Here is a 12,650-nt window from a genome sequence, read left to right on the forward strand (position 1 = left end):
AGCCAAGTAAATCATCAAGAGCCATGGCTAGTGATTCCCTCGAGGAGTGCTGGTTTTGGTAAAAACTAGTACGAAACAAGGTAAAAAGACAGCTTCTATGCACAGTTGACACCCTGTCCGTGGAGTTGTCACTGCTGGAATGAGGAACGAAGGGCTGGGTTTACCTGCTGGTGACGTCATGCTAACACTGAAGTGCCCAGAGCGAGTAAATATAAGTAACTGAGAAACCAAAGCACTTGGAAGGAATTCCTTCCTCTGATGAGACCATCTCAATTCAAAGGCCCATGAGAACTCGTCTTGGAGATCACTCTTGGTGGTTTCTTTTTGCATGACAGTCCCAGAATTGTGAAAGAGGGGGAGAGAGTGTGTGAGAAAGATCTTACAAACCATACTGTCCCTGTCACTGCAGCTAGATGAAGGTGGCAGGGGATCCATTTTTTCTGGCCAATAAACCGCTAGTACAAACATGATTTGCAGGTTTCTGCATCTAGGGTGCTGACTTTTTCTTTCCTCTGGCCTCCCTTTAATAAAAGTATAATTCGGATCATTATGAATAAGTATTGTGAAAAGTATTTTGTATGGTCATTAATAGGGTCTGCCAGTGGAAAGAACATCTAGAAGACAAAATAAAATGATGATGTAAGCGTCATATAAATTTGTCTCTAAGAATATATAAGGAGGGACTTCTTGATGACAACTCTTTCTACAAAACACAGGCTTTGGCAAAACTACACTACACACAACTTTTATTTCGGTAAGATGTTCATTTAGTATGACTTCAGTAACCCAAATATTTGCTCAGAACAGGAAATATTATAGTAAAATGCACACACAACCCTCCCTGCCATGAGAAAGGTTTCAATTATTAAAGCCAGATTAAATATGTTTATACTGGAAAGAGAAAACAGAGGGAGAAGATTTTAGATCAGAACAGTGAGAAAGGATTTCCAATAGGCAGTCATCTGAACAGTCTCTAAAAAACAAACTGCCAATTTCCCACAAATATGCCAAGGAAAGTATACAAAGTGACATTATTTCTCCTCTAAATGCTGCATAATGTTACACACTGTACACTAAACATATCTCTGCAATTTTGTGTTTCCAAGTTTATTAGTGACTTTTCTCTTTACAAGAATACAACTTCTATCATAATAAAGCAAACTAGATTGATGTCACACTAGTCTATATAACCCCTATCATTCAATGGTCAAAGTAGGTGTTGACTAGGGGTTTGCTCCTCCCTTGCACTATGTGGGTCTCTGTGTCCACCAGGCCACTATCCACAGAGATCTCCATTCCCTTGACCTTCACACCTGCCTGACATGAGAGTGCACCAATCAGCAATGTTCCAAACTCAGCGAACACATCAGCTTCTCATGGAAGTGAGCAGACAGTGTATTTATAATTATGACATTGCATAAATGAGACCTTTTAAGACATAGAAGTCAGTGCAATGTTAAATAGCTAGGCAGGATCAAAAAGAAATGACAATTTTGCTTCTTGAAAAGCTTATGGCTTATCTAGAGTCTCCACTATTGTTCAGTTTTATTTCACAGCACTATCTCACAACTGTTCATTTCCTGCAGCGAGCAGGCACCTCCCCAGGATGAGGAATGTGCACACGCTGACTTCAAGGGTGTAAGCGAACATGGTAGCAGGATTAAAACCTTCAGGTTCCTCTACTACTTTCGTATGTCATGCATATTTTCTTTCTTTAAAGGACGAAATGCTTGGTGAGACTACTTTATGTTTGGACATGGGGAGAAACCAACATTTTTAGAGTATCTCCTCTGCACCAGAAGTTTCATATTCAGCTTTTCATATAATCGGTGGGAAATTGCATGTGAGTGAAAACAGACAAAGCCTGGAGGAGAGCCAAGTCCTCTGGTGCTCCCACCCACAGCCCTTCGCCGCACAGTTATAAAGAATAAGACCGGGGGTGGAGGACACTGCTGAATATTTGGTGGACCTTGGGCCAGTTACGTGGAATATAGAGATGACTCTCACAGTTCCCACACTTGCAGCAAGGCAATCTGATGGGAAGAAACAGATTTACAGGCCCAATGGTAGGGTACTCTTATACGTGGTATGACAGAATGGTGCTTTCTACATATACGTCAGGTCATGTTGTGCCTCTGCGTAACATTTGCCAGCGATTCCTCATGAAAATTTGAGTAGAAGGCAAGATTCATGTAATGGTTAACTGGGTCTCTCATCCCCTCACAATTCCTGCAGCGCATTCCAACCACCTTGACCTCCTTGCTGCTGCGTCAACGCGCCAGGCAGCCTTACCCAGGACCCACGCTTTTGCTGTCCCTCAGCAGCTATACAGCTGTGTCCCTCTCCTCCTTCACGTCTTTGCCCGAATGTCACCTTCTCCTATGCCACACCCCATCCCGAACTTTGAATCTCGAACTTTGAATCCTGCCTAGCTTGTCCTGCATGCATGGCCTCCTCATAGTAATCATCACCTTCTAACAAACTATGCAATCAACTTACTCACTGTGTTGATTTTCTGAGTTCCTATTACTGCTCCTAGAAGAGTTCTGTAAGAACAGGGACCTGTTTTCTTTACTATTGCATCCCGAGCAGGTCCATCAACTCATACCATACAGCAGGCACCCAATAAATGTCCTGAATGCTTTAAAGACTAACCCAGAGATAACACATATATAACTGAAAGAGTAGTTCTGCTTTGACTGTGGCATCTCAAAACAGCCACACAAAGGCCAAGGTTGGTTTGGAAAAGGAAGGGGAGGGTAGAGGGGTGACATACAGCCTGTTAGAGGCTGGGGCAGGGAGGCTTCAGGGTAGCTGAGCAGAGAGCAGAGGGCAGGAAAGAGTAACTATATATGGACTCGTGTTACTTCCTGGAAAGGATTTGGGGTCCTCAGGAAGAATCTCACACTCTCTCTCCCACCGAGCCCCATCATCTCATCCTAGATGGGATGACCTTCTAAGGAGGTCTAAGGAGAATGACCTTCAAGGATTTTAGAGAGACTCATGGACACAGACAGCAGTATGGTTATTACCAGAGGGAAAGGGAATGGGGAGAGGTAGAAGAGGATAAAGAGCAGATAAATGGAAATGGAGAGAGAATTGACTTGGGGGATAGCGAACACACAATACAATGTACAGGTGATGGAGTATAGAATTATATACCTGAAAACTTTTTTAAAAATTTTTTGAATTTATTGGGGTGACATTCATTGACAAAACTATACAAGTTTCCGGTACACAGCTCTACAATACATCATCTGTGTATTGCATTGTGTGTTCACCACCTAAAATCAAGTCTCCTTCCATCACTATCTATTACCCCGTCTACCCTCCTCCACCTCCCCACACCTCTTTTCCCTCCTGCAATGGACGCACTGTTGTCTGTGTCTTTACTTAATCCCTTCACTATTTTCACCCAGCACTCAACCCCTCTCCCCTTTGACAGGTGGCAGTCTGTTCTCTGTATCTGTGGGCCTGTTTCTATTTTATTTGTTTGCTTATTTTGTTCATTAGATTCCACATATAAGTGAAATCATATGGTATTTGTCTTTCTCTGACTGGCTTATTTCACTTAGCATAATAATCTCCAGGTCCATCCATGCTGTCTCAAAAGGTAAGATTTTATTTTCTTTTTTTTTCCTTTTCTTTTTTATGGCTGAGTAGTATTCCACTATGTAAACATACCTCTTCTTTATCCACTCATCTACTGATGGGAACAAACTTTGGCTATTGTAAATAATGCTGCAATGAATATAGGGGTGCATATATTCTTTCAAATTGTCATTTTGGGTTTCTTTGGATATACTCCCAGAAGTGGAATTGCTGGGAAATAAGGCAGCTCTACTTTTAATTTCTGAGATAACTCCGTACTGTTTTCCACAGTGGCTGAACCAGTCTGCATTCTCTCCAACAGTGCATGAGGCTTCCCTTTTCTCTACATCTTTGACAAAACCTGTTGTTGATTTACTGATAGCCATTCTCACAGGTGTGAGGTCATACCTCATTGTGGTTTTAATTTGCATTTCTCTGAAGATTATTGAAGTTAAACACCTTTTCATATCCATATTGGCTATCTGTAGGTCTTCTTTGGAGAAATGTCTACTCAGGTCTTTTGCTTATTTCTTAATTGATGTGTATGTGTGTAATGAGTTTTTTAAGTTCCTTGTGCACTTTGGATATTAAGCCTTTATCAGATGTACCAGCCAGCATGTTCTCCCATTCAGTGTGTTGTCTTTTCATTTTGTTTATGGATTCCATTGATGTGCAAAACATTTTTAATTTGATGTAGTCCCATTTCTTTATTTTTCTTTTGTTTTCCTTGCCTGAGGTGATATGTCAGAAAAAAATATTGCTACAAGAAATGTCTGAGATTTCACTATGTTTACTTCTAGAATTTTTATGGTTTTGAATCTAACATTTAAGTCTTTAATCCTTTCTGAGTTTATTGTTGTGTGTGGTATAAGAAGGTGGTTTAGTTTCCTTTTTTCTTTTTTTGCATGTATCTATAAAATTTTCCTAACACTACTTACTGAGTAGACTATCTTTACCCTAGTGTATGTTCTTACCTTTTTTGTTAAATATTAATTGACTATAAAGTCCTAGATTTATTTCTGGGTTCTCCATTCTGTTCCATTGATCTATGTGTCTGTTTTTCACCAGTATTATGCTGTTTTGATTACTATGACCTTGCAGGATAGTTCGATATCAGGTAGTGTGATTCCTCCAACTAACATTTAATTAACCAATGAGATCCCAATAAATTCAGTTAAAGAAAAGAAATAAAGTTTTGTTGCTCTAATAAATAACATAAAAATAAATAAAATTTTAACAATATCACCTGATATTTCAAACATTATAGAATGTTCATATATAATGAAGCAATAAGCACTATTTCTGTATATGATTAATAAATGTATATTTTTATATATAAAAGTTTTTCTAATAAATAAGTCTTATCTTTAGATATTCTTTCATGTATCCCTTCCCATTTCTGTATGGGAGGTAGAACAGACTGGTGATTCTGGAGCAGGGACATGCCATGTTCTGGGATAGTGCCTGTGTCCCTACCTTAAAACCTGTACTTGGTGACTTCAAAGTCCTTCCCCTCTCAAGCACTATATACCTCCATTTCTTCTTCCAAACCAAGGCACCTCCTGAACTGTGGTCACGCACTGAGCCACCACAGTGGAAAGACCTTCCTTCTCAGTGAAACTTTTAATTCTCCCTACCTTTTACCCACGAAATCTACAGTTCAGCACCACAAGCCTAAAGTTACAAAGCCAATGATGGACAAGGGTGTTGCTTAAAGCATACGATCATATTTTCAATATATTACAGGACTATAATTTAATAATTAAAATGCACTGCGAATTTTCCACTTTTGCTTCATTTACATCCATGTCACCTAAAATAGGCATCTCATGGTGACTGTACTACACCATTCTAATGTACCTTGTCTATCTGCCTGCAGAGACTTCTTGGAAACAGTGTGGATGGCGAGGAGCTGCTGATTAAGATGAACATGGCTTGGCCCTCAAGTAGCTTTTAGTTTAGTTGGAAAGGCATATGGGTGAATAAAGACAATTCATTGATGACAAAGATAGGTTTGGTTGTTACAGGAGCCAATGACGGGTCAGATAGCAGATGTACAGCTTAATAAATGCAGAAAAGATTACATTAATTTCATTAGCTAAAGGGGTTGTGTTTGGAACTGTGAATTTTTCATTCCCAGAATAAGAGATTAAAGGGCTTTATGCTACTAAAGTTTAAGATAGCTTAAAACAAGACAGCCCTCCAATATATTAATTCTGCTAAGTTGAATAATATAGTTCAAACCATAAATTATCAAAATAAAAAGATCCATCCATCCATCCATTCCAACATTTACATTTTTTTGTGAAAACAATTCAGATTAGTAGCCACTTCTAATGGCTACTAATCTGGAGCTGGTTTGACCAGCAGCTAACAAATCTATGCAGTGAAACTCTCAGAACAAGTATACACTTTAAAAAAACAACTAAGGGCACATTTTAAAATCTATTCCTGAACTAATCACAATTATCTTCAGAATAGTTTTAAATACTTGATTATCATTTATGTTTCTTTATATGAGTAACCTTAAAGAATAATTTCATGTTTCTTTTAGGAGAAAAAATATATTGTTCCAGGTGCACACACAAAATAGGAATGTCATATTTATATCTCTTGTAGACACAGAAATAGTAATGCCACACATTCACGTATTCATACAGAAATATATACAGTATAAATATAGCATGAGCAACTCACAGATATTCCTAAAGAAAGCACGTTTACAATTCAGTGTTACTCTATCATGGTATTTTATTATTCATTTCCTTCACTCACAGCCCCAAAGGCATCTTTGGTAAGTTGTGGGACATGCCACAGAAAGGCAGGAGTGATCCCATGGCCTCTCCCAGCTCTGCTCCGGCCTGTTCCCTGGCAGCCCACAGACAACACAGCAGAGGGCCCCATTCACACACATACCTGGCTGAAGCTCTGGACAGCACCTCGGGCTTGTGCGCTGCTGCGGGCAGGGAGCTGCGATGGGGTGGTCTCACCCAGGGCCAGGGTCTGGTTGCTATGGTAGCTGGCTGGATACTGGAAGGACCCTTCAGTTTTGGAATTGAGCTGAAGTGCACTCTGGGAGAGCAGGCTGGGCCCTGCATTGAAAGTCATTTAGAGAAATAAGTGTCAGCCACAGAGAAGCAGAAATGACATGTATTATTTATTGAGAGTAGCCTAGAATTATCACATGCTCACGATTCCAGCCATCTATGCTTTGAATTCTGAGAACTAAAATGACCGTATAATTTGACTCTGGCTCTTTAATGAGATTTCTTTCATTTTTTTTTTTTGCAGGTTTAGAAGTTCTCAAAAGAGTAGTTTTTTTTTTTTAGATGATCTCATCCTGACCTACATAGAGACATTTCTTATCAGACAAATTAGTTAATCAAGTAGTTATTTTTGGATCAGACAATATCAGAAACATTTAAAAATCCACATTTTGGTACATGTTAATTGCATTAATGTAATTATATCTTCTACTTAATTATCAGGTTGCTAAAACCCTCAAAAACCTTACAATCAGTAACAAATTCTATTGTATAAATAATGATGTAATACCTCAACCCCGGAAGGGTTGACAATGCTTGAAATATTAATAGTTCTTTCTACAATGTAGAATTCACCCTAATCTCATAGGATCTCTGATGGCCAGTAAGCTTTGCCATGACAGCTGTGCACAGCAGGAGAACAAAGACAGGACAGTGTTACAATTGGTGACATTAACATGGCTGACAGTGCAAGTGATGGAGAGGTGGGGATAAGTTTTTAGCTTTGTCATTTAATCGTACTTTGCAAAAGAAACTGTGTTTTATTATTGTGCATTTTATATATTGATAGATGGAGATCCTTGCAAGAGTTTGCTCATTTTCCTTTTAAGCTAAATTTCTTTAATCAAGTTTCACATTCACTTTGGGAATTAAAAGAAGTAGAGAGGAGTGGAAGTGTTTTCTCTATTATGTATGTTTGAGAGGGGATTGGAGTAAGAACAGTGATTTTGGGGGGAGGAGGGCTTGGCAACACAAGTTTTCCCATGTTATCTTACCTGGGTTACTTCTTTTCGGATGAAAGGTAATTATATACACACAGGCTATGGTATAATCACCATCCTATCCTTTATTTCTCCCTTTGGCCATTTCAGGCAATAGTATCATTTCTAATAAGTATAAGCAAATTTCAAGATTTTTTTTTTTTTACTTTTTCAGAATAGAACATGGCTTTATGTTTCAACTGAGACTTCTGATTTGATATGACATGAGCCTTATTTTGTATAAAATAATGTGTTCACTCTTAAAAAAAAAACATTGGTTCACATTAGTTTTACCATCACAGAGCTTCCCTTTCCCTCTGATATTCCAACAGAAGTTCTAAACAATGCAAAAATACCTTTTCATCATTGGATACTAAATAATAATCCAATCAACTAATACAGGTAAAGACCTGGTATTTTGGAATCTCAAGAGTTTCTGGAAAAAAGTTAATCAAGAAGATAAAAGTATTATCCATTCATCCTCAATTTCATCATGAAGGACATAACAAAAGTATTATAATCCTTTTTCTTTTAATTTAGAAAATAGAGTCCCAAGAAAACAGTATATACCAGATGGTGAAGTTTGCAATACACTACGAAAAAAAAATCATTTAATCTATACTGAAGGTATTATAGGCCTAATCACCAGCTATATAATGTCTCTATTCTGAGAATTTCTGAGAGTGCATATTCTGAGAGTTTCATTCTGGAAGCCAGAAACATATTGTCCCTACTGCTGACATGGAAATTGGCAGGAAGAGAGACAGAGCCAACAGGTGGTCTCTGAGGCCGAGGGGTGGGCAGGCTGAGCTATGGGAGAGACTCTGGAAGGGAAAGGGGGACCACTGATGGGAAGGAGAAAGAAAGATGGCTGATGGGGGCAAGGGTGGGTGGGGAGTAACTGCAGGGAGGAGGAGGAAGAGGTAGGTACTAGGAGGACAGTGATGAATTGTAGCCAAAGCCTTGCTTCCTGGTCCCTAACTGACTGAAGGTCACAAATCAATAGGAGAGAGTGAGCTATGATGGAAGAGCTAAGGCCCTTGAAGGTTAGTGGTCACCATTTTACCTGACAATGGGTGGCTTCCTATTGACACTTTCTTTGGCCATTTCTCTCAGGGCACTCTGTCCAAGCCCTGCCATGTCCCCTCCCCCATAATAAAGTACACGAAGGGCAAAGAAAGCAGAAACAAATACAACAGTGCACAAACCACTAGAAATGTCAATAAAATGGAATAAAGTAAAATCTTTACTCTCATATAAATAGTTTAACATAATCTATAATGAAAAGAGTTGTATGTCCTGGTTATTTACCTTTTAAAAAGACTGTGTGAATATACTCTTACAAACTTCATTACAGATATACTGTAGTTAGCAAGTTAAACAATTTGGTAAATTCTGAATAGATTCATACAAATTAGCTCCAGAAAGTTACAAATGCTCTCCATGTAGGATCTCAAGGTGACAATGGAACAAACCCTTTTAAAAGGGATTTCAATTAAAAATATGATTTATGTGCTCCCCAAACATACATTATGAAATGATCTGATCTGCTCATCTTTTATAGAATCAGCTGAGTATTTGATCAATACTCAATGAACACAAACCAAAATTCTCCATCTCATTACTTTATTCACACATCTCAAGCATAAAACTTAGATGTACTCTGACAAAAGTAATTGCAACAATGAACCATATATCATAATATTCCAACAACATATCACCTGGCAAGGACAAACAGAAGACAAAACACTGTATTCATTTTAGAGTGATTTTTCCATCGCTCACTAGGTTTTAAATCAACTGCTTTTATTCATTTCAATTTTAGTAAGTATAGATATATGAGAATATGGAAAAAGTTGATATTATAGAACAATTCTTAATTACTTTATAATAGAAGTAAAATTTACATATAATTAAAACTTAATTAGCTTTATTTTTTTAATAAATAAATTTTTATTTTAATAGGGTGACATCAATAAATCAGGGTACTTATATTCAAAGAAAACATGTCCAGGTTATCTTGTCATTCAATTCTGTTGCATACCCATCACCCAAAGTCAGATTGCCCTCCGTCACCTTCTATCTAGTTTTCTTTGTGCCCCTCCCCCATCCCCTCCCCCTCTCCTTCCTTCCCTCCCCCCTGCCTCCCCATCCCGTAACCACCACACTCTTGTCCATGTCTCTTAGTTTCGTTTTTATGTCCCACCAATGTATGGAATCCTGCAGTTCTTGTTTTTTTTCTGATTTTCTTATTTCACTCCGTATAATGTTATCAAGATCCCACCATTTTGTTGTAAGTGATCTGAACATTACTATGCACCGAGGTAGAAAATAGTTTTCCAGAGCTTTTAAAAGCATTTATTGTTTTTGGCATTAAATCATTTTTCTTTTTTCTTCAACACTTAGGACTTTCCATCAAGTCTTGCTTGGGCTAGTGGTAAAATTAGGCTGCAGTCTTGAGGATACAATGTGTATCCGCTGGTTGATGGTGGCAATGTGAGAGGACTTCGCAGGGTGGTGGGGAGGAGACCGGGACATGGAATTCCAGTGTGGGAAATGGAATCTGCCTTTGTTGCAGTTCAGTGCTCCTGAAGAAACTGCAACTATGAGGAGCAGTGGACCACACTGTTCTCTGAGGTCACGGGAAGCAGAAGACACACTCTGGTATGTAAACTTTCAGGACATTGATCAAAAGGTCACAGTGACTACATTGACCATTCTGAACCTTCGCCATCACGGGACAAAGCTGAGCTCAGGTAGATACTCAAAATGAGTCAGCTCTGGAGGCCAGGATGAGGAAGTGAAGCCATTTTTTAATAAACTGACAAAACTCAAGAGAGTGTGTGTTCTTAATCTGATTAAGACAAGTAGTGGCAACTGGAGAGAGGGGAGAAATTCTAAGGGAACCATAGAGATGAGGGACAAGGAATCAGCCACAGGTCCTAGAATGACACCTGGAGCAAAGTATTTGAATATAACACTAATTTCCCAGTATGTTTTCAAATATATAAACTGACTACAGATAACACAGCAATCTGTGAAAAACAAAAAACTGCCCTTCTTTATTCTTAGAAGTTTAATCAGAGGTATGGAGAGGTTAAGAGGTCAGCCAATGTTATACAGTTGGTAAAATAAATATGAAACTTTGGATCCTTGTCTCCTGAGTCCTAGAATTGTTGTCATTTAATATCAAACCACAATGTAGGTCATATACACATATCAAAATTTTAAGGTTGAAAAATTCATTACTACATAGAAGTCATTTTGTTCTCAGGAGAAATCTTCACACCTCAGCTTGTGGGACTTCCCCAAAGAACCTCTCCTTAGAGACTGCAGGGTTGACGAGGGGAAGCCTGCTGTCCTCCATCCATGAGACAGAGACTAACCCAGCACATGAGGATTGCCCTGTGAATTTTCTGTGTAACAGTTCACACTCATAACTCATTCGTTGTATTAGCATATACACTACAATGCATAGACAGTTTCTTCTTAAATGAACTAGATATTTTAGGGTTTTCATAATGATGTGTACTTATTTTGTTTGCACAGGCTTAGAGGGACTTTACCTATAATTACAAATTCTTGCTTCTTATCTGAACATCTGTCCCAGGTTACAGCAAAACTTAACAAACTAACCACATTCTCTTCAATAAGACAGAAAGGGCCAGAGGCCTACAATATGGCATTCCCAAGTTGTTATTTATTTACAGTCATGTTACTGGAGTCAGTGGGTGCGTATTGAAAAAATATCCCAGGGATAGAATTCAGTAGTCCATGGCTCTAATCCACCTTTGGGTTTGTAAAAGCACAATGATAATGACGATGATGAGGGTAGACTACCAGCTGACCTTTACTGAACACTCCCTAAGTCCCAGGGACTGCCCTGGGCTCTTGATGTCCATTAACCCATTTGCATCTTAAAGAGACTCCAGTGAGGAAGGTACCATCATCCTCATTTATGATGACAGATCTGGAGGTCCCACTAACTGAGATCACAGAGTGGGTGGTGGGTCTTGGTACTTGCAAACCAGTCTGGCTTCCAAGTGCCTGTTCATAAGCACACTTCATCTTTCTGTCTCTATAAATTTAATCTCTGCAAATTTGAGCACCTAATGAGATGATGGATGTGTAAGTGCTTAGAAAAATATAAACTGCTCCATAAATGTCAGTTATTAGTATTATTATCTAATTATCTAATTACATAGCCACATGGTCGGATAATAATAAAACCTTGATTGGAATTTGTTTGTTCTGAAAACCTTATTTCAGTATTGTACCATCTATCACTCAGTGCTTTCTTTCAACACCCTGTGAGGTTTCATTTTATAAATGAGACATTCAAGGCATAGATCATTAAAATGGCCTGCTTGAAATTAAAAACCCAACCTAACAAAACCTAGTGTCAGGGCCAGAAGATAAGAAAGATCAAGTCTTCTCCGTTCTCTCAGACTGAAAACCCATTCTCTGATGATCTTAAAACTCATTCATAAAGTGCTATTTAAATTATTTTAATTTATTTATTCATTTTAGAGGAGAGAGAGAGAGAGAATGGAGGGAGGAGCAGGAAGCTTCAACTCCCATATGTGCCTTGACCCAGCAATCCCAGGGTTTTGAACTGGCGACCTCAGCATTCCAGGTCGAGGCTTTATCCAATGCACCACCACAGGTCAGGCCATAAAGTGCTATTTAAATGTCACCTCCTCCATGCAGCCTACCTTGATGTCTGAATGCCCAGGGAAAATTAACCCTATCCCACCATGATACCTTAACCGACTAACAGACCAGGCTGAGGAATTTTAATGGTTTAACAGAGGGATTAGTATAGTGTTACACATCTAGAAGAGGGGAACAGAAAAAGAACACAGATTCTGAACATTTACAGGGAAGGCAGCAGGACTCTGTGTAGATACTGGAGAGATGAGGACCAGGGCTTTGCAGTGCAGAAAGAGGATGCCTGCAGTAATTGAAGACATTTTAACTGGGGTAAGTGGCTACATTAGGAAGGGAGAGGAAGTTGCTCATTTAAGAGACATTT

General features: G+C 38.8%; 1 protein-coding gene across 7 annotated transcripts in view; it reads right to left on the reverse strand.

Annotated features, from left to right (window-relative positions):
* CTNND2 (catenin delta 2) overlaps positions 1-12,650 on the reverse strand; it is a 985,037-nt gene that overhangs the window by 438,161 nt on the left and 534,226 nt on the right. For all 7 annotated transcript variants that reach the window (XM_066243701.1, XM_066243686.1, XM_066243718.1 and 4 more), the window contains exon 6: positions 6,508-6,683. In XM_066243701.1, the coding sequence (XP_066099798.1) occupies positions 6,508-6,683 (176 nt within the window). The remainder of the gene's footprint in view (positions 1-6,507; positions 6,684-12,650) is intronic.

The sequence above is a fragment of the Saccopteryx bilineata genome, chromosome 1, assembly GCF_036850765.1.
Source record: "Saccopteryx bilineata isolate mSacBil1 chromosome 1, mSacBil1_pri_phased_curated, whole genome shotgun sequence".
Taxonomy (NCBI): domain Eukaryota; kingdom Metazoa; phylum Chordata; class Mammalia; order Chiroptera; family Emballonuridae; genus Saccopteryx; species Saccopteryx bilineata.